The following is a 23305-nucleotide window of genomic DNA, read 5'->3' as shown; positions in this document are numbered from 1 at the left end:
TATTGCAGTGCAAATAATTTACTTGTGTATATATATTTAACTTTACAGTATGCAAGCTACTGTCATTTATGCAGATATATATCAAATATACAGTATAACATCATGACTTGCTTGTTCAGGGAAAGAGAAGCAGAGTACTGTATAGCAGCACTCTGTCTATTCCAGTAATGTGCATTCCTTATCTTGGGCTAAATAAATCAAAGCATGGAAAAATATGTATATTACTGTTAGGATTAGATTTTTTCTGCTTTTATGCCTTCTTGGGATATTTTTTTCAAAATCAGCAGAAAAAGTAAATGTTCTCATGGAGAATTGAACTTCAGTTTTCACATCCATACAGGATACTGCATTGTCAGTTCTGATTAGAGTCATGAAATTGTCTTCATTTTTAATATTTCATAATATGGGAGAAATTAAGTACTAAACTAAAACAAGTGTACAGGATTCACTTATGGAAAAGGGGGAAACTAAAATTGTCTTGTTTCTCATTTGTACAGTTTTAAAAAATGGTTCTTATTACTATCAGATGAAAAGAATTAAAAGAAAAAAAATCAAAGATAATTTTCTTCACTTTTAAGACATGTTATGATGCAACAAAGCACAGAAACTATAGCAAAGATAAATTCTAATGTCAATCTGAAGGATAAAGCTTCAGTGAAATCACTTGTTGGCTGCAGACAATGAGAGGAATTGAAGTTTTCCTTCTTAGAATACCTTATTTAAGTAACAAGTATAACTCCAATCTTTACTTGCACAAATCCAAAATGCATCTTATTTTATTATTTCCATGCCAATGAAAGAGGAAATTTTTTTCATAGGAACATTATATTAATGTACCTTTCTGTGGGTCTGATCCAAAGCCCACTAAAGTAAATGGAAAGACTTCTGCTATCTTCATTGGGCCTTACATCTGACCCTTACTGAGGTTTAGTGAGAAAATCCAGCTTTTTATGACCAGACAAGGAAACTGCCTATGTTTCCACAGTTTGGCATCAATGGGGATCTAATCAAAGTTTTAGCCAAAAATTCCACAGCACTAGCTCTGTAGAACTGACACTTTCCCATGCTTCTATACAAGAGGAAGTGTTTCCATTCTACTCTGCTTACGCTGTATTCTCAGTGTCACATGATTCTTAATAAGAAATTCTTAATGTGCTTTTGTCTTATGCTTAAGACATCTGTATTGTCTAGTTTAATGTATTAACTCCCCAGCTTTATAGCATCCTAGTTTAGTTTTATCTATTAACTAGCATAGGGTCACAAACGATGTGTCTTTTAATGTTTTAACAAAATGCCTTGGCTGGAACAAGGCAGAAGGACTGGTATAAATTTAGCCAAAAATTTATGATTAATATTTCTATGTGGTTGGTGTGTTGTTGGTTTTTTTTTGTTTTTGGCCTAAGGATATTTTCACATATCAATATATAGCTGGAAGAGTTCCAATTGGGCATTAAAAATAGAGAAATACAGAAAGGAAATGCTTTTTGTAATAAAGTCTTGGTCTTGGATTTGGAGATGTACAGAAGTCTTCTATAATGACTTTCAGTCTTGAAATATAGAAATACATTAGATAGGAATATATAAATTTGACATTGTTCAGTTAATTTAAAGTGCTGCGAAAGCACAAGAACTTCTGGGGAAATACTGTGTGTTTTTGGTTCCTTTGTTTCTATAGTGTATCAATAGTGTCTAAAGGCATTGCCTCCAGATAGGAATTTGTTTTAACTGAGAACCTTTCTGCTAGATTTCATTTAGTGTGGTGTTTGCATAAAATACAAATCATCTTACAAAGATATAAGGCACATTCTGTCCTCAGGAATATGTATTACATGAATGCTGATTAACCTATATTTTCATATTCTAGATATTTCTTTCCAAATAAATGACCAGTATAAATGACTTGTGTATGCAGGCTGTATTTATGAAGTTTCCAAAGCTGCAGAGCTTCAAAACGTAGCATCTGTGCAAAAATGCTTTAGATCATTCCTGATCTAGTTTATAATAACTATGTTCTATGCATGCACCTTGAGAGACCGCATGAGCAGGTACAGTACAGCTTTTTAAATATTACAGATCCTAGTTGCTAGTACAAAAAGTCTTACCTATTCCTATCTGAACTCAGTATCTTGATACAATCAAAAAGGAATCTTCATTCCAGAAATAAAAAAAATCCATCAATTTAGCATTCATATTTTTTATTAACTTAAATTTTAAATTTGTGCCTAACGTGTGAGATCAGAAATCTGGTGGTTGAGAAAAGAAAAACAATTATCCAAACAGAGCTTGATTCAAAGAATTCTATCGCATCACCCTCACTAATATTTACTTTCTGCCACTGAAAGTGAATAGATCAATATATAGATTAATAGCTCCGTATTCATACTTGGACCCGGACTGGAATTTCTAAAGTTGGAGTTTGGACTCTTAGTACAACAGTACTGTGTTAATGTACACTATGGACTTTTTAGTGCATGCTATTTGTGGCTTCATGGGCCAATTAGTGTGCAACCATGGCATGCTTTGGAATTCACACCCCTCTAGTGCTTATGGCTGTGGCATGTAAACAAGCTTCCAATTGGCACTTAGAATGTAAATGCCTACCAAATACCCCAAATACACGGCTGGATTTGGGCATCTTTTTAAGGTGTTTTAAAGATGAAAACTAGTCCCCAACATGTGTATTTTTTCCCTAAAACTCTCCTCACGCTACTCTTACATAAAGGTTTTGTAGAGAAATTTAAGAATACTTTTTTAAGCTGATCTCAGAAACAGCAAGCCTAAAGTGTCCATGCAGATAATATATCATAATTGTTTTTCTTTAGAAATATGTTATTTCATTTTTACATAGTAAGCACATCAAGTGAACTGTTACTGTGAATTGCACATGTGCAAGAGCAGTGGTTCTCAAACTATGTTCCGTGGATCATCAAAGAAACATAAGGGCCAGTGTGGGTTTCAAGAATCAGAGGGGTAACCGTGTTAGTCTGGATCTGTAAAAGCAGCAAAGAGTCCTGTGGCACGTTATAGACTAACAGAGGTTTCAAGAGGTAGATCTATAAAAGGATCCCTCCTATGAAATAGTCTACAACAATTAAAAATCGTTCGGGAATCACAGCTTTAGAGCAGGTGTTGGTTTTGCCATTTGCATTTTGTAATATTTGTTCCTATGGGTTAGCCATCCTAAATAAAAAAAACAAAATCATTTAAGATCTACAAGTAGTCTGCTTTGAGGGATTTTCTTTCTATGACTTACTCTCCTGTAAATTGCAAAAGCTGACACTGACTCAGAGAATTTGTGGGATGACTAAAACCATTGTCATTTACCTGTGATTGCTTGTGCTTTTTTATGGACTTAGTTCATCTGCTGGATTGTGCCATGATATGATTCATTCTATATCGTTAACATAGACATGCTAACAAGAGTTATTTCCTTTTTTTGTTTCATTTGAAATCCCCCTTCATTTTAAAAATCATATGGCTACTATAGATAACTGTATTTTAGCATAAATACTCACTAAAATAAGTGTAAATAAGCTCTCTTTAACATTTAGCGGGCAACAAGTTTATAAAGAAAATTCATTTTACTTAAGTACCTACATATGAAAAGAAAAAAGTTATAGAAAGATAAAACTAAATAAACTTTCATATGCAAGGTGTGATATAAAGATGGAAACAACTGAGAAGTGCAAAGTAGTTTAGGGGTAAGTTCATTTAACATTCCTAATAAAAGCAATCTTCTGTGCAACAGGAAATTTTTCCTGTTTCATAATTTTCACAACAGACTGAAGATGATCACTCAGGACAAATATATGGAAATTGAACATGCAACCATGTTTGTGTTTTTAGATAATATTGCAGCTGAGACTATAACTTACAGGCAATTTGGTATGTAGACAGACTGTTATACAGGGCAAAAATCAAAGAAATTATTAAGCCTGTCACAGTACACCCACAGGTGGCTTACTATACTAATACAGCTAAAGGGTAACATTTTCAACAGCTCTTAAGTCTCTTATGAATGTACGCCCCATTGAAAGTCACTTATACAGTTAGTCCAACCTCTTTATCTCCTCCCACAATGTATCCATATTTGTAAAATTATATATTTTACAGTGGTAGAATGTAACAATCCAACACTGTAAAAAATCTACTGAGGAACAGATGCAGTATGGGCCTGATCCAATGCCTATTAAAGTCAATGTAAAGACTCCCATTCACTGCACGTGGCTTTGGACCAGGCCCTATATTGGTTGTAATCAAGAATAACAGGGTTGCAGTTAAGTTGCTGTAGTAGCTTTCACGCTTCATTTCCTTTTCTTTTGGAGTTTATTACTCATTCTGGCCAAACTCTGTGCTTAATTTAAAGGCAACTGGATGGCTGAGGGGATGGGTGATGAGACAAAGTCTTTCATTTTTAGATCACAGTTAGATCCTAGCCAGGTGGATCAACTGATACCTTCTCAGTGACTTACATGGCCTGAGTCCTGTTTCCAATTAACAATTGTCTACATCACAAAAATTTCACCAGAACTGACACTCTTGTTGGCATTCCCAGGAGCAAGGTCGAAGTTAGTGAATGTGCACATATACTGAACTATTGGATGATTCTTCCAGATCACAGTGCACTTTAACAGAGTAGTGTGGGGAAGTACACACTGCTGCTGAATCTGCAGCTAGGATTTAGTTTTCCAGAACTGTCCATCCAGCACCTTTGAAAATCACTAAATTACCACATACATTCTCAAAATACTGAAATCTCGAGACCCTCTGTCCTTCTTTATTGTATAATATTAACATATATAACTTGACTTAATTGAGAACATTTTGAAGCCATCAGCACTGGGTTTGTATTGATAGTTTTGGCCTCATCTTTACACTGTAATGTTCTATGCTGCCACCTTGTATTGGCATGGTTTAGCAGCATCATGACAGCACAACTTCATTGTGATAGCACAACTAGGGAGTGCATAGAAATCACGTTGCTGTTCCCTGTAGAGGTAAATTTTTTAATGCAGCATGGTAGTTTAGCCATGAAATGTTAATTATTCCTATAGCTGCATTCGAAAATGTACCCTTTAATGTCTCTAATGGCTTGCACTAACTGTTTTGCCATAGCCTTTGTTTTGTAATATACTCTGCATAGACTTGCATTGATATTGCCAGGAATTTGCAATTAGGATGCTAATAGTTGATAAATTAGCATTGAACCTAATGCATTTTAATCACTGAGAACATGGCAGTTGTTCTGTTCACCCCATCCTACTCCCCTTAAAAAAAACCACAAAAAACAAAACCTGATCATCTTTTTATTTTGTGTTCCATTTAGATGACTCAGAATCTTGTATTTGTACAGTCTGCCAAAATGTTTATTCTAATTTCTATATAGGTTAGTAACAGTAAAATTTCAATTGTTTGAAAAGAATTGTGTGTAAAAATGTTACTAAATAACAAAGTTAAATCATTTTTACTCTAATAATAGTCCTGGCTGACTTGCAATATCACGATCATAGGAGATTTCTAAATATATTTGTGTATATATTTGAAATTTATGTAATATTTAAATACAACTTGGTTTCTAAGTAAAGAATTAGAAAAAAAACTTCCTCTATTTTTTCTATTTACAAGTCCAAACTTTGTAAGTAATATTTAAAATGAGATTGCAATACTTACCAGAAAATGTTTGAGAATAATTGACTTTGAAGTACTACATGCTAAAAGTCTCTGTGGCCTGTTAATTGTTGATTTCCTTTTGTGTTTAAAATTACTTTTAATGACCCTATGAATAGCCTGAAACTTTAAGAATTCACACGGGAAAAAACAGTTTTATGTCATACAAAGGAGAAGGCTTTTTTGTTTTTTTCCCCTGGAAAGTGATTGATCTGATTAACTGTTGTAAGACACTTTTGGCATAAATTTGTCCTTGAGATGCTGTTTACTTTATCAAGGTTTACATGTACAAATTCAACTACTTATTGTATCATACACATTTGAATATTGCATTTTTCAGTAATAAACTTGGATATCTTTAGAGCAGATGTGGAACTTCTTTATCCCAAACATTGGAAGTTTTAGTAAAACACACACACACTCTTTACACTAATGTGTTTCTGGTAAACTATGTCATCTATATAGTTGTAGTCCACCTCAACTCACGGAGTCACCACAACACACATATGCACCATGTTAATGAGAGACACCACACTGTTGTGAATTTATTCTATATGAATCATTGAATTTTGGTGATGCACCCACTTCAATGCAATATCAAGTCACTGGGATGATGATTCCATTAGGGATGCAATGAAAGATATTCCCAGGAATGTCTGACAAAGAGCTACTGGATTTTTTGTTTAAAATGATTAACCATGATCACCATCTAGACACCTTTTCAATCAGGTAAAAATGAAACTTTAATAGAAAAAAGTGGTGATAGGGCTGAAGTCTTGAGTAATCACTTTCTGCACCTCTCCTCCTCCAACCCACCATGTAAGATTTTCCTCTATGTTAATCTCTTAGGGCCAAATCTTGGTCACAACCAAGTCTGTAGCAAAACTTCTACTGAATTGAACAAGTCCATGTGTTTACACAGATGCAAGTTCAGGAAAACACTTAAATATGTGCACATATGTCATCCCATTGACTCATAGACTCATAAACTTTAAGGTCAGATGGGCCATCATGATCATCTAGTCTGACTTCCTGCACATTGCAAGCCACAGAACCTCACCCACCTCTCCTGTAATAGATCCCTAACCTCTGGTTGAGTTTCTGGAGTCCTCTCATCTGGATTTAAAGATTACACGTTACAGAGAATCCACCATTTACGCTAATTTAAACTTGCAAGTGACCAGTGCCCTGTGCTGCAGAGGAAGGTGAAAAAACACTAGTCACATGCTCAAATAAAAGCATGTTTAAGTATTTCATTGAATCAGGGCCAGTGTGTCCTGCATCTTGCCCCAGCAAGCCCCACAGCACAGAAACATGTGCTGAAGTCTTCCTAAGTACATGGATATTTTAAGGTGTCCATAAAGGTGTCCTTCTCCTGACCATGGAGAATCTACCCAGTGTTGGAGTCTCTGAACTCGTCCATCCATCAGCCCATGATGCACAGGAAGTGCTCTGGAATTGGACTCTATGCCAGGTAGAGGAGTGTATCCTTTCTCTAGCTCTCTCTGCCATGCTGTCTCCCCTCCCCTCCTGTCTTGTAGAGTGTGAAGCTACATTAACAACAATGTGTTAACCCTTGAGGGCTCAGCCGAGTGCTAGTTCATCATTTAGCAGTAAGGCATTCCCTGCGAAATATCCCACCCTCTGACGTCACCACCTCAACCAAGCTTCACAATCATCATTGCTGTGTATCAGTATTAAATTGTTTGTTTAAAACTTATACTCTGTGTGTGTGTGTGTGTGTGTGTGTGTGTGTGTGTATATATATATATATATATATATATATATATATGTCTTTTGTCTGGCAAAAAAAAATTCCCTAGAACCTAACCCCCCTATTTACATTAATTCCTATGGGAAAATTGGATTCGCTTAACATCATTTTGCTTAAAGTAGCATTTTTCAGGAAAATAACTACACCTTTAAGCGAGGAGTTACTGTACCAACAAGAAGCATCTATGTTGTTTATGACAATCAATTTAGGAAAATATTAAGGTTGACAAATTTGGGGTGGGGCACTGTATACTCCATCAATATACAGAATTTGAGAAGACTCTTAACGTAGTAGGAAATTGCAATGAGTAAAATTTCTGAAAATCTTGAGAAATTATAAAATTGGCTCTTGTTGCCTCACAGTGCAGCCATCGCTATACAACAGTTGACCATGTGGCACGAGGTGCTATACGAAATGCAACCACTGGCCCTCTAGTCTAATATCCTGCTTCTGCCAGTGACTGAAATAATACATAATGCACCATCAGGCTGTAGAGTACTATTTATGGTGAGGTGTTGAGAGTGATTTCATTCCTCACCCTGCAAGGAATTAGTTTACACCCTGAAGCACAACAGTTATTAGTGGGTTAGCGTACACTCCTATGTGTCATAAATTTGTCAGCTATTTTAATAAAACTTCCACATACAGTCGTTGCCTTGCTAACCACCTGAGGAAGGATGTTCCATAGAAGTAGAAAGTGTGTCAGGTGTAGGGGTAAGACAGAAAGGGACCTGTATGCACGAAGGAGAGAAGTCTGGCAGCAGCAAGCAGAGTTGAGCCACTAAGAGGCCCACAAAAGAAATAATGAAGTGAATTTACCCATGACTCAGAATGTCAGTCCCAACAGAGTGTCAGTCCTTAGCCAAACTGATCCCTAGTCAAGCAAATGGATTCATTCATTGGGAGAACTAGTAAACGTTTATTTTTCCTAATGAAGGCCATATCAATACTGCTGAAATGTGCCATACTAACTGCCTCTTGGTTCCCTGACACATCTGCAATACACCTCATGTCCACATATAGGGTAGCTCCCAACAATGCACCCATGTTCATAGTGTCATTTGGATTAGATTGGCTTCAAACCACGTTGTGGCTCTCTGCTGTGTCAAATTCCAATAATGCAGTGTCAATATGGATGGGTAACACTGGAATAATAGTCCCTATGCTGCAAATAATTCCACCACTAATAGCTCATGGTGCACAGGTCACTGATTAGGTGGTCTGTCTGGTCCATTTTCTGAACTGCACTGCACTGCACAGTGGTCATGGTTTCTGGAAGCTACTTATCCATGCACATACCACTGAGCACACCGTGTGCTATTTTCCCAAAAATCAATTTCTTTGGATAGCATGTCTTCGCAGCTCTTATGACTGTGCTGCCAGCTGATCTGAAACTGATATGTGGGTACTGGTGGCCACCTAGGTAGGTGAGGCAAGTCAGGCACCATTGAACTCAGGCACTGAGAATAGATGGATGTATGGCTGGGTGTCTGAGCGACTAGCTGAGATGTGCAGAACATCAAGCAGAACTGAGAAAAAAAAATTCAGGGACTTAAGGTCATTATAACAAGGCTAAGGACAATAATAAGGTCTGGGTCAGACTAGGAAAACATGTCCATTCTATGACAAACTGGACTAAATCCTCAGAACTTATCCTTCCAACTGGACCAATGTGCTATTAGACAGCATGGAGCCAGCTTGCAGAGAAGTGGGGAGCAGGGAGGGGAGAATGATGGCTCTGCTAATGTGGGAGCTCATTCAGGAAAGGAGCAGTGGCCTCTGTGCCAAATATCCAGTGTTTTATTGTTACATATGTCAATGCATTCTGATGAACACTGCTGTCATTAGAGTTCAGAAAAGGCATATATCTGAGGGCAGAAATGTTCATCATATTTTCCTCAGCCTTGCTCACCACCAACTTCACAGGCCAATCCACTTCAGAGCTCCTTACAAAGTGAAAATGACCAGAGAGAGAGTATGGGAAAGAAGCCTGATCTACAAGTAAAATGGTTGTGATTGGCTATGGCTTAATAACATACATTTTTAAATAAAAGTTCATTTTTAAATGGTTTGTTCTACAATCAAACAACCCAGGTTGTTGGCCAGCTCAAGGCCAGTATGTGTTCTGGTAGAAGCAGATTTACAGGGGAGATTTGAATGTGGAAGGGATTTTCCAACCAGGAAAGATGTTCTGTGTCTAACTGCACAAGGAGGGGAAATAGCAGATACAGATACAGAAATTACCTCATCCATAAGTGAGGTGAACAGCAGCGCTACATCCTAGTTTGGGACAAGAAGGAAGGAATGCCTCTGGATGGTTGGATTTTCCAAAATAAATTGTTGATAGATGGACTATACTTGCTCAGATTGGAATTTGGCCACAGCACCAACATTAATGCACATCTTTTGCTAAATATGTAATAGAAATTTTCATAATAAGCTTTAGTTTTTTCATCTCTCCTGATACACCAGAATTCCCAGCATCACAGTGTCTTTAAAGAATGGATTCCCTGGTTTTAATATGTATTTCATAACTAAAACTGAATCTGGCTTTTACCTCTCTCTTTTCAGTTACAACCATATGCTGCTCTGGTCATCCAGGACTTAGTAAAATACAACTGACAGGCTAGGTACAGTCCTTGTTCTCTAAAGCTGGAGCAATGCAGTTTGATTTCCATGAGATTTTAGGTTTTTCCCCCCACAGCCACTAGAAGTAGGATTCTGTCTCTATGCTTGTATTGGTGTAGGATTTTTCATGATGATTATAACCAGGTAAATGAGTCTGGGTTTCTTTGTTGAATCCATTCTGGAGGGGCTCATCTGTCCCTGCCTTCTTTGCACCATCTTTACACATATTGTTTTCAGAGTCCTCCTGAGAAATAGGAATAAAAATACAGTAGTTTGAAGAATGTGTGATTTTCCAAATTTCAAACATTAATAAAACCAACCCTAGTAAATCATAGTTGGATTTATGTATCTCATCCCTGTAGGAAGAGTTTAAAGTATGATTCTACTCTGTAGGGTGACTCTTATCCATCCCAGAGCTGTTCCTTGAGTGTGTTCAGAGTGACACAAAAAAGGCTTTGAATCTTTTCCCTCCTTTTAACCCTTCTCAGCAAACACAGCTACAAGGGAATGAGCTAGATTCTGGCTGGGATTTTCAAATGAGTTTATGGGAGTTAGATGCCCAGATCTCACTGGATTTCAATAAAATTCAGGCACCCAAAACTTCCTGAGGCTCCTCTGAAAACCCCAGAAGATATTCTTTTTTTGCGTGTTACAGGGCCAAAGAGTTGCACCTGTGCAAACCCACTGAAGAGAAAGGGATACTGAGGCATAATCTGAAAATAATCCATGGGTGTGATATACATGGGCCAAGAGAGTGTCCTAAAGAGTCTTTAGGACACTTAGTGATGCAAAAGAAGGAAGAGCCATCTCATCTCTCAGAGCTCAGGTTGTGCTGGCAGTTAGAGGAAAAAATATTTATATAGGGCTTGCTCAGTGCCCTAAGTAGTAGTAATAATTGCTTATATATTCATTATCCTTATGGGGAAATTGAGGCACTGACTGGGGAAGTCACTTGTCCAAGGTCACCCAGCAGGCCAGTGGCAGAACCAAGTCTCCTGAGCCCCAGATCAGTGCTCTGTCCACTAGGCCACTGTGCCTCCCAAAGTACAGGGCCTCACTATGCTAGGAGGAGCATCAGGCTGGAATCATGACTGAGATCATCTCAAATCCTTCCCACTGGTACCTGGGGGAAGGGGTGAATAATCTGTCACAGATATTTACTGGGCATCGCCTCTACTCTCCTTCTCCTGGAGGCTCAGCTTCACTGGCCAGTCCATTAGGAGGGTGGAACCAAGGTTCCACCTCTCTTTCCTCCTTCCTACCCACCTGCTCTGAGAAGGGGAAGGAGTAACAGCTGTGCAGTCTTTGGTCCCCATTGCCACCACCTAATCTGCATTCTGACCCAAGATTTTAGGAGTGTGTGGGAGCCTTATTCTTCCTCACAGCTCAGCAAAGCTCTATATAGGCCAGGCATAATATGGACCTTTTCAAACACATATATGACAGAATCCAATAGACCATGTGGCTTTTACAGTCACTTTTCAGAACAGAGACAAAAGCAGGGAATTGACTTTACATCTTTTCTGCCATTGTGTCCTCGGCTTGTTAATATTTAGTATCTAAATAAGTATCTAAAGCTTGAACCTGACCCCACTGAATTCAGTGGCAAAAGTGATGTTAACTTCAATGGGAGAAGTATTGTGTCCTTAGAATGATGCTTTCTCAACTTCCACATAAGACTGACACAAATGAGCAGATCATAGAAACTAGGTGATCAGGTTTTCTTGTGCTATAAGAGGACAGATCATTTCTTTTGCTCTTATCCTAATTGTCATGTTTCTGCTGTAATTCTTGATATGTTTGCAAAAATGCAATATGAGCAAAAAAATTATACATCATCTTAAAGAGAGTCCAGGGTGCCTAATTCTCATTTCCCTGATCCTGAACCCCAATTCAGTTCTGATTGCATCCGCAGAATTCAAAACCACATAAGTACTCTTGCAGCTTCCCAGCACATGTTCTTCACAAAACTACAGTACTTTCATTTCTGAAATACATGCACATTCCACTGGGCAAAAGGAATAAGAATAAAATTTTCAGAAGTGCTCATTTTCAAAAGGCAATTTGTTTTAGGCAATTAAGATTAGATTTTCAAAGGAATTTAGGCACCTAAAGATACAGAGAGGCACCTAGTGGGATTTTCAAAATGTGCCTAATTTCCATTGAAATCAAAGGGAGTTAGGTATCTAATATTTCTAAAAATCTGGCTTCAGACACACAGGTGCTTTTGAAAATTCCACTAGAGACCTGTATGCACATTTAGGCACCTAAATGCCTTTCAAAATCTGGCCTTAAGTGCCTATGTTTCAACGAAAATCAATGGGACTTGAGCTCCTACATGCCTGAGTTGCATTTGAAAATTGAATTTAAGCTCTTAAATCACTTAAATACTTTGAAAATATTACCCTAATTCTAATCTTTAGATATGTTTTTAAGACATCCTAGGAAAATTGGTACCTGTCCATTTCTTCTGTATTTTTGTTTCTTTAAAATATTAAATATTGCCTTGCTTGACCTCCCTTCTTGGCCTCTTGGCTAAGATTAAATATAATAATGATATAATATCTGATATGCTCCCTGTTGATGTGTAAGGGGATTATACCATGCATTACAAGGAGCATTGATGTCACATAACAAACAGGGCTTCTTCCTCTAGATTCTGTGATCCTTCTGCACCTGGTAAATAGTGACATGTTGTAACATGATTGGGGGCTAAATAATGAGCAGAATAAGGCTGATTTTTTTCAATTCTGGTCTCATTTCCACTTAACTGTATGCAGCCTTTTCTGCTGTATGTAACAGGAATTTTGAATCTGAAGTCTAAATCTGATCTGTTTATCAAATACTTTGCACAGCAGGCACAGCCTAATACTGTAGTGTGCTGTTCTGTTATGAAATAGACTTACAGGAATTGTTGTGCTGTCATGCTGCACGCCACACCAGCATAAAGTTTTGTATTTTTTAGACCAAAAACAAAACAAGTTGCAGACAGGACGTATTAACACTGGTTTCACAGCTTTTCCTTGATCAGGGCCTGGAAAGAATACAAATATCTGTTAATGGTATGCTCCATGGACATCTAAGCAGAGAAAGGAGACGCAAGACAACAGACGAAGCTAAGACAGGTAAGTTAATCCATGGTCCGTGTGGGGGCTCAAGTGTCATCTTTGCCCAGATGAATCTCAGCTATCGTGGTCTCAAGCAATTAATCCATCTAGCTGAGATAAATATCCACTTAGGGGTTTTGTATTGATCTCATCTAAGGCTGCATTGGGGAGAGGGTGTCAGATGAGCATCTCTGTTTATTAATTATGTAAATATCTAGGAAGCGATTAAATGCATATGCCTGTTTGCTTCATTTTGACTTATTTGTTTGTTTCATTTTAAAATTAAAACTAATTTGATCTCTCTAACAAAAACAGGAAGATAATGAGCTGAATGCTCAGCTGGGCCATGTTCATGTCAGAGCAGCTGAGAGGGTGACGTAAGGTGCAGTTAAACCACTTTTCTGTCCCCAGATCTTAGGGCCACTGGAGGCTGAACTGTTCTGCAGTGTCACTTAGAGCAGGCTATGTACTGCTTTAAATTCCTCCAGCTGCAGAGGTTCCATAGTTACAACAGTTTTAGACTCCCTTTAGGGCAGTAAGTCTGTCTGCTATAGCTGTTTTTCAACCCTCCAGATCAATTCATAGTTAACGTACTCAGAATTTCCTTGGGAAACATCAATGAATGGGAATCGACAAACCAGTGGGACCAGAGGTGGGCAAACTACGGCCCGCTGTTCGGATCCGGCCCATCAGGGCTTTGGATCCAGTTCTCAGGATTGCCAGCCCCATGCCGCACCCAGAAGTGGCCAGCACTACATCCCTGCGGCCCCTGGGGGAGGCGGGGCAGAGGGCTCCGTGCGCTGCCCTTGTCTGCAGGCACTGCCCCCCGCAGCTCCCATGAGCCAGGAATGGGGAACTGAGGCCAATAGGAGCTTCGGTGGAGGTACTCAAAGGTGAGGGCAGCGCACAGAGCCCTCTGACCTGTCTTCCCCAGGGGCCGCAGGGACCTGGTGACGGTCGTTTCTGGGAGTGGCACAGGGCCAGAAGGGAGCCAACCCTAGCCCCAGTGTGCACTGCTACCACCCTGGAGCTGCTCAAGGTAAGCATCGCCGGGCCAGAGCCTGCACCCTGAACACCTCCTTCACCCCGTACCCCAATCCTCTGCCCTGAGCCCCCTGCAATACCCCTCCTGCGCCCCTGCCCTGAGCCCCTTCCCGCACACCACACCCGCTCCCACACACTGCACTCCCTCCTACACCTCTTCCCCCTGCCCCACCTCTACATTCATGGCCCTGCATGCAATTTCCCCACCCAGATGTGGCCCTCGGGCCAAAAAGTTTGCCCACCCCGAGTTAGACTCAAGTGGTCCAGTTTTATCTCTACTGCTTTCCAATAAGTGCCTGGGGTTTCAAGTTTGCACCCTTGTATGTATCTGCAGAATTCTAAAACAATTGATTCTAGTCAAATCTTAATGCAAAAAAACTTTAATAAGTAACCAACCTGTTAAAAAGCTTATCAGAAGGCCTGCAATAATGCACCCTAAACAGCCCACAGTGCTATAGTAAAGGTAGGACAAGGAATACCAAGTATCTGCCAGTTGAGGCCTGTGGCAGCACAAGAAGAGAGGAAGAATAAGTTAGCAATAATTGCCAGTGACTTATAAATGTCTTTCTATGAAGGATAAAACTATATTGTCTCAGATGAAGAATCATTTCAAAATAACAGAAGTAATAGACAGCCCTATACATACATAACTGCATACACACAATATCAAGAATAGAACACATGTCCAGTTGGTTGCATTAGTGAAGTATGCATAGAGCTGCATTGGGTCCAGATAGTACTAGCATTTTTAAAAATAGTTTGCTTCTGGCTAATGGTCCCTGCTAGAATTCTGTGTGTCACAAAAATTGGTATGGTCAAGTGGCTTTATGCTTGTCACTTTCTCCTTTCCAAGTAATTTATAAATGCAGATATTTATAAATGCAGATAATTTAAGGCCCAGGCCTTTTGTTGGGTGCAGTTAATTAATGCTAGATCCACAGTTTCAGACCTTTTAGTCTTTTAACCAGTCACTTATACTTTATTTATAACTTCCCTTCACACCTCTTCTATATTACAGATGTACCCTAACATGTTTCTGGAATCATGCTAAGATGGAATTAACTTGTGCCTGCTCAGTTAGTCTCTTAGCAGTACCTGATTTGGCCTTTTATTAACACTAGCTATTGAGCTGTGTGTATCTTGAAAGTGTTCCTCTTTAAAACTTCCACTGAAGGCAATGGATAGTTTTCACATTGACATCACTGGGCGTTCAAAAGGACCCCAAGCAAGGTACAACATGGTAACTCAAGATACTAAAAAACTTTTCACAAGATGGACCACATCATAGATCATCTTATGGACACCCTCCCCGACACTTACAAATTCATAATCCAGCAACATCCCTGCAGCAATCTGATTATAAAATGGGGTTGCCTGCAGCAGCAGGGGCCTTGACTCCCTGACCCAGGAGGTCCCTATCTGTCCCATGTTCCTAATTGTTTACAAAGAAAGGTAACATTAGGGTTGTATTTAGTGTATTTTCAGTTGTTTTTCTCGTTATGGAGCACCTGGAGGAGAACTTGCATCATGTGCCCAATGAGCTGTTTGGAGATCATCAGCATGCCCTCAGACCCCTGAAGTTTCATGGAGCACAGTTTGGGCAGCACAGCTGAAGCCCAGACCTGATGCCATGCAGTAAGTACCTCACATTGTGACAAAACCACACAAAAATCAATGGAGAATACCTGATTGGAGGAAGAGTAGGAGCCAACGTAGTTATCTCTGTGTTATTAGCTAGAATGCATTTGGCTGTTGATAAGTGCAGAGGGCGGGCCTTTGAAGGTTGTGCTGGGTAAACAAAAGCTCCAATAGCAACCCAAAATGCTAAGGTGATCCCAGTCAATAGGCCTCCTACGGCACCCTTAATTAAAGCAAGATATATTATTAGAGACAACTGAAATACGTCACTGTACACATGAAATCAGGTGATAATGGCTTGGTCCTGCACTCGAAAACTCCCATTCTCATCAAGGGTGCAGAATCAGGCCTTATTTGGTAGAGTGGGTCAAAAATAGAGCTGGGGCATTGTTAGTAAAAAAAAAAAATTCTCCTACTTTTTAATTGAAACTTGAAATGTTGTCATAAGTTTGAAATCTGAAAAATGCTGACCTTCTCTATTATCAGCTGTGACAATGAAACACATGGGAAGAATTCAAATGAAAAGCCTGTTTTCCTACATGCTGCACACTGAATGGATAAAACTAGCTTTTAAACCCACTACTGAAAATTTACTCGAAAATGACCATGTTTGCTCCCTATAAAAACTAATATTCCCATGTGAAGCTCCTTCAGAGTGATTACACTTTTAAAGTGAACATTTTACTATGGCCTAAATACCTTCCTGCAGCATACTGTCTATTCTTCACTGCCTTTACTGAATAGATGTTAGCTGAATTATAAATATAGCTAGAGGGAATTACACTATTTTTGCCCATTTACTGCTCTATTTTGTTGGGCGATTTTATTCAAATAGAGGGTGGTTGCCATTAGACAGTCAACATTTGCCACAAAGTGATATCTGAGCTACCAGCGTTATCGCCTATTCTAAATGTAGGGAACTATTCTCAGTGAGTGGTGATTATTGACAAATGAGGAGTTTGTAATGGTGGCTGATGTAGCAGGGTTTTATTCAGCCAAAATCTAAGTTAAGTAGATTTGACTGTAGAGGTTATAGTTACACTTTCTTCTTGATGGATTAGAGTTATATGGCCCTTTCATACATGCACAGTCATCCCACATCTATGACTATGGCAACTCAGTTCTATAAATGATGTACCATTAACTGAACTGAATATTCTGTAATGGTAGAATCCACCCAGCATAGATGGATCACACAAGGCCACTGGAGTCCCCATGCCAACCTATTCTCACGAGGGTGATGTGGGTTAAGCCGAGGAGGAGCCACTGGATTCACATGTACCCAAATCCGAAGTAGCATTAGAACCCCCACATAGTAAGTGCTATAAGTCAGCAGCTGTTATTACAGCTTGTGAACCAAGAGTAGCTATACAAAGGCTACTTCATAGCCTGAAGCCCCATGACCTTCATAGTGTAGGGACGGGGCAGGGTCTAAATTTTGTCAATAGTTTTCTGAACAAGATCCAAAATGAAGGAGCATTGATAAATGGGGGGTAGGTTTGGACTAATCTCTAGTAAGAGGCCTCTAAGTAGGGCACAGAATTGGTGGGGCTGGGGCTGTCATTTTGTTCTGTGTTTGTACAGTATCTTGCACAATTGTGTCCTGGTCCTTGACTAGGGCTCCTAGGTGCTACAGTAATAATAATTATTATAGTAATAATAATAAAAGGAGGATCATATAAATGAAGGACCAGCAAGTTTAAACTCACTGAGACAATGATGGGCTCCTCTTACCTTCCAATTAGCACAAGGAAACACAATTCCCAATGTAAATAATCCTAGCATGGGCCCCCCACACATGCCGTGAATGCTGAGTGAAGCCTGTTGAAACAATGCACAGGAGAAATTTTTCAGGGCTAATCAATGTCACTTGATATATCCACAGTCTCATTCTTATAACGCCTTTTTAGGTTCTCATTCCAAGGCACGCAGAGTTCTGATTTCTGCTTTGGAACATTTTAATGGCAAATCATCAAATTCTAATGTCAGTATATTGTTAAAGAAGAAAGACTGTGATTGGTATTTTACCTTTCCGATGATAAAGTTTTTGCAATGATTGCCCTTGTTATTTTTGATACTGGTCACAGAAATTAATTTCACACTAACGTGGCAGTAGCAATACATATATTAAGCTGGAACTGCATGTCAGAAAGGACTCAAACTTGCTCGCATTTATTTTGGTTGGGCAGGATTGTGCCCAACAAGCAGATTTCTTCACTAAATGGATTTATAAAGTGCTCATCCTGCCAGGAGTGCATAATATTATTATAATTTATAGTCTATTTGTTAGTTGTACAGCACAATTTATCTTTCACAGAAAATATAATTTAATGGAAAAGAGAACAAACGGTACAAGATCAATTTTCTTTAGTTGTAGAGCTCAGTGAGTCTCTGGATATATAAAAACCTGGACAACTCCTCCCAGAAGTGATGCTGCCACAGCCATGGAAGTACACAGCACTCCAAATACTATACCTGAAAGAGATTAATGATTAGTATTAGCAGCAGTTACTAGTGCATCAGTGATTAGTGGTATGGATTTCCTCAAATTGCTCTGCAGCTCCAAGATTTTTTTTTTAATTGGCTTTATTGTTCTTTCTGATCAGCTGAAAGATCAGGCAGAATAAAGGAATTTGCATTGTGGGCTTTGATGTTTAAAGGGGACCATATTTTATTGAGGTATTCAACATCATTTCCTGATATCTCTTTAACAAAGCAGTATTAAATAGTTAGCATTAATTTGGAAATCCCGACTCTGTGTGAAAAGGAAGGAAGTTAGTGAAACAATAGTCTTCTCCAATGTTTTCCGTTTGTTCAATTTTTGCATCTGACAGGCCTTTCTGTATAATTGGTTTCAGTTCATCCTGACCACTGTCCTATCTCATGCACTAGCACAGCAATGCTCTCAAGCACTGCTCTGTGTGACACTCACATGAATGTTCTCAGGTTCTTCAAGAGGTTGTTTAAAGTAACAGTAGCAGCAAAGCTGAAACTGAAGAGGTCACAGGCAGACAAATGGACAGAGATTAAGGGTCTGAATGTGTTTGTGGTGTTACCCTATATGTGAACTTGATGAAAATCTGTAGGAGAGCAGCAATATCTATATAGATATTCTAAAGACATTTTTAAAATTAAGCACATTATTTAAAGGATGCACTGTCAGAAACTTTATATATATTTAAAAATATCAAGCTGACAGTGACCCTCTAAGAGAGAGAAGGTGGATAAGGTAATATCTTTTATTGGACCAAATTCTGTTGGTGAAAGAGACAAGCTTTCAAGCTACACAGAGCTCAAAAGCTGACCTAAAGAAGAGCTCTGTGTAAGCTTGAAAGCTTGGCTCTTTCACCAACAGAAAATAAAATAAAAGATATTATGTCATCCATCTTATGTTTTTAATATCCTGGGACCAACACAGCTACAATAACACTGCATAGTGACCCTCTAAGACAGACTAGAAATGATTTATAGCTGCCATTCTGTGGGTATCACAAATGAGTTTTCCTTGAGCTTACCCAGTGCTTTCAACATTAAAACCTTATTAAACTTTTTAAAGGAGTTTGACACAGTTGCTTGTTCATATACATAAATGCAGGCTTTCATCCTACAAATAATTAAGCACATGTATAACTTTACTCATATAGCATGATGAAAATTCACATTAAGAGAACAACCCCCTCTGGCCTCAATCCTGTAAACAGTTACATGAATGCTAAAATTCAAGCACATGAGTAGTACCATAAGCATCAATATTGAATACTCCACAAGAGTATTCACTTTTGTTCTCATAATGTGAATTTTTCATCATGCTACATGAAGCAAAACACTGAAAACCTCTGACACGGCAACAGGCAATATCTTAGAATCAGAGAATCATAGGACTGGAAGGGACCTCGAGAGGCCATGTAGTCCAGTCCCCTGCACTCATGGAAGGATTAAGTATTATCTAGATCAGTGCTCCTCAAAGCCAGTCTGCCACTTGTTCAGGGAAAGCCCCTGGCAGTTCAGGCTGCTTTGTTTATCTGCCGCATCCGCAGGTTCAGCCAATCACGGCTCCCACTGGCTGCAGTTCACCACTCCAGGCCAATGGGGACTGCAGGAAGGGCGGCCAGCACATCCCTCAGCCTGTGCTGCTTCCAGCAGTCTCCATTGGCCTGGAGCGGCGAACCGCGGCCAGTGGGAGCCGCAATCGGCCGAACCTGCAGACGCGGCGGATAAATCGCCAAGGGCTTTCCCTGAACAAGTGGTGGCCTGACTTTGAGAAGCATTGATGTAGACCATTCTTGACAGGTGTTTGTCTAACCTGCTCTTAAAAATCCCCAGTGACAGAGATTCCACAACCTCCCTAGGCAATTTATTCCAGTGCTTAACTACCCTGACAGTTAGGATTTTTTTCTAATGTCCAACCCAAACCTCCTTTCCTTCAATTTAAGCCCATTGTTTCCTCTCCTATCCTCAGAGGTTAAGAAGAACAATTCTTCTCCCTCCTCCTTTTAACAAACTTTTATGTACTTGAAAACTGTTATCATGTTCCCTCTGTCTTCTCTTCTCCAGACTCCAGACTCCAGACTCTTGTGAGCAGATAGGTTCAGGACTGGCGCCAGTGTTTTTGGCGCCCTAGGCACACGGCCATTTCGCCATCCCGTGCACTGGTCCCGTGGCTCCGGTGGACCTGCCGCAGGTGTGCCTGTGGGAAGTCCACCAGAGCCAAGGGACTAGCGGACCCTCCGCAGGCACACCTGTGGCAGGTCCACTGGAGCTGCCTGCTGCCCCCCTGGCAAAATGCTGCCCCCTAATAATCCTGGCGCCCTACATGATTGCCTAGGTCGCCTAAACGGGAGCACCGGCCCTGGATAGGTTAGCAAGGAATTCAGCATTATTAGGTTATTCAAAAACTCGATGCAATACTGAGCTCTGCATTTTATTTCAGAAAGAAAACAAGGACGCTGCAGAAGTCATATACACCTATTTATTAAGTCACAGTCTTGGTTACTCCATATTTACTAATACCTTATTTAAGTTCATGATATCAGGATCTCATTGCATAAATACAGTGAGCATTCAAAAACTGCTATTTTGTGTTGATGTATAGAGAGACAAAGGGGTCTTGTCTAGAAAAGAGGGGTTAAGAAAATATTTTTGGCATTATGATAAATACACCTAAGTAGAAGATCCATCTACTGTACCTACATAAGCCTTTGCTGACCCAGGTGCTCATTTTTTCAGAGAGATTTGGAAAACGGTACTTGACAAAATCCTCAAATGTTACTGTTGCTAGAGCATTTATGCTTGCAGCCACAGTGCTGTAAAAACAAACATTTTATAATAATGTAAAATTATGATCATATTAACAGAAATAACACTCCCAAATAACATTATGCTGATATAAAATGTGCTTGCCAAAATATTAAGAGCTGAATGATATTGTTTATGATCTATCTTGAACATTTCTTGAAAAGACTGACTGATTGGCAATTATTTCTTTGTTTTATATATTAATAGTCATTAAGCTGTCATTCTGTGGGTATCGCTTGATATAATTGATTAAATGATTACAGAGTTTAAGCCCCACAACTGGGACTTATTGAGACTAGCAAAATCATGAGAAGAAGCTCCTAGTCTCAGACTGGACCAATGAGGGATGATGACATTGGAACCATTCCCATTCCTGCTGCAATCATGAGGGGACTTTCACTTATGTCACTTTCGGTGCTCGCTCAGAACAAGAAAGAAGCACCTACTTAATACACACAGCGTCAAATCCTCCACTTGCCAAAACTGCACAGACCTTTTCCATGTTCTCAAAATAGTCAAAGAACAACATTGCTATGTTAGAATTCAAAGGGCATGAAATAAATAGTGCGGATACCATATTTTTCTGCAAAACATCATAACAAATTAAGTATCAGAGGGGTAATGAATTAAGTCCAATTTGGCAAAATTCTCCAAAGAGTGTTTCATTTCACGCTATCTAATACATCCATCTATTCTCAGACCATATTGCCCGCAACTATATAGCTCCCCCTTTTACATACTCTGTGCCAAATAAGAATAGTAATTACTCAGGTCATAATTTTGACAGCCTTGTTAATGCTGAGTAGGACTTTACTTAGTAATCCAAGGGAAATTGTTGTTATAGGTATAGCAGCAACAGTATGTTTGGTTCTTTATTCTTTCATCAGTTATACTGGGGAAAACCATTGGTGTTAGCCTGCACAAAATAGTTACTAAACTAATAATACAAATTAAATCCTATTCAGTTACATCTCTCTCCACAAATCATTCATTTCATTGTTGTATTGTATAGCACCAGTAATGTGCCAAGTGGTTCCGCACTCAGTTAGACCCATGCTAACTGAGGTCAATTTTCACAAACTAATGACTAAAATAACTGAAATACATGGTGGACATAGAAAATGTGTTTTGAGAGTTACTTTTAGCAATGGATTTTTTTCTTCAAGCTCTGTATGAATTTGAGCTTGTAATTGGCAAGGACCTCATGGTTGTCCCGCGTCCCAACCGATCTTTGTTCGAGACACAATTTGTCCTGATATTTCGCCCCGCTGGCAGCACTGGTTTTTTTTTGTTTTGGGGGGTTTTTTTTGCTCCACTAGCAGCTCTCGCCTTTTTCTTTTTGCTCCTTTGGCGGATGCCACCTGTCCCCCATGTGTCCTGATATTTTCTTCATCTCATCTGGTCACCCTAGTTATACTGATGTAAATCCACTGACTTCAGTGGAGTTGCTCTGGATTCACACTGAAACTGATCAGAATTTGTCCCAATGAGGTTACTTGTGTGTAACTTATGCCTGCAAGTAGAATAATTCACATCCCTTTCTTAAGGGATTACAATTAACTGAGTATATTTACTGTACATCTGAGAAATATCTACTCTATTGGCTCACCTATTCAGAGATATGGAATAGAATTGGTTTTATATGAATCAAGACAGTTGTGATCCTGACATGACTGTGCACGGAACAGAAGCATGAATGTGATAATTCTGAGATGGCTTTTATGAGCTAGAGTTTGTGGCAACTCTGCCTGCTGCCAGTCTCAACGTCAACCTTCCCTCTCTTTCTAACTTTCTTTTGAACATTGATGTTGTAGCTGCTACTGCCTAAAAGCCAATTATTATTATCCACTACCCAGCACAGCCTGAGGGAGAATGATTTTGCCAGACAGATGTTTTTCTACTTTGACCATGTATTTCTATTATTTTCATCATTGTTTTATGTTGAGCCAGGCTCACTGTTGTGGCCTCCATTTAGTTGCCTAATTGTACAGTTGTACCAGTCAAGTCAAATAAAAGGGATTTAAATCTTCACGGCTGCATTAGCTCAGCAGGCTGAGCTTCATTTAAAGAGGAAATTGATATTTTGCCCATCTTTCCGCTCCCTTGTTTGTGTTGTTAATGTGGTTTTTGAATGCATTTGAAGGGGATAGGA

General features: G+C 39.3%; 1 protein-coding gene across 1 annotated transcript in view; it reads right to left on the bottom strand.

Moving 5' to 3' along the window:
* Positions 1–10044: 10044 nt before the first annotated feature.
* SLC5A12 (solute carrier family 5 member 12) overlaps positions 10045–23305 on the bottom strand; it is a 31533-nt gene continuing 18272 nt past the window's right edge. Inside the window, exons 9-15 of the mRNA XM_050955989.1 lie at positions 21049–21161; positions 18266–18333; positions 17593–17679; positions 15906–16081; positions 14617–14720; positions 12976–13103; positions 10045–10313 (exon numbers count right to left, since the gene is read on the bottom strand). Of these exons, the coding sequence (XP_050811946.1) occupies positions 10149–10313; positions 12976–13103; positions 14617–14720; positions 15906–16081; positions 17593–17679; positions 18266–18333; positions 21049–21161 (841 nt within the window). The 3' untranslated portion in view covers positions 10045–10148. The remainder of the gene's footprint in view (positions 10314–12975; positions 13104–14616; positions 14721–15905; positions 16082–17592; positions 17680–18265; positions 18334–21048; positions 21162–23305) is intronic.

Source organism: Gopherus flavomarginatus, chromosome 5 (genome assembly GCF_025201925.1).
Source record: "Gopherus flavomarginatus isolate rGopFla2 chromosome 5, rGopFla2.mat.asm, whole genome shotgun sequence".
Taxonomy (NCBI): domain Eukaryota; kingdom Metazoa; phylum Chordata; order Testudines; family Testudinidae; genus Gopherus; species Gopherus flavomarginatus.
This window is presented reverse-complemented; position numbering and strand designations above follow the sequence as displayed.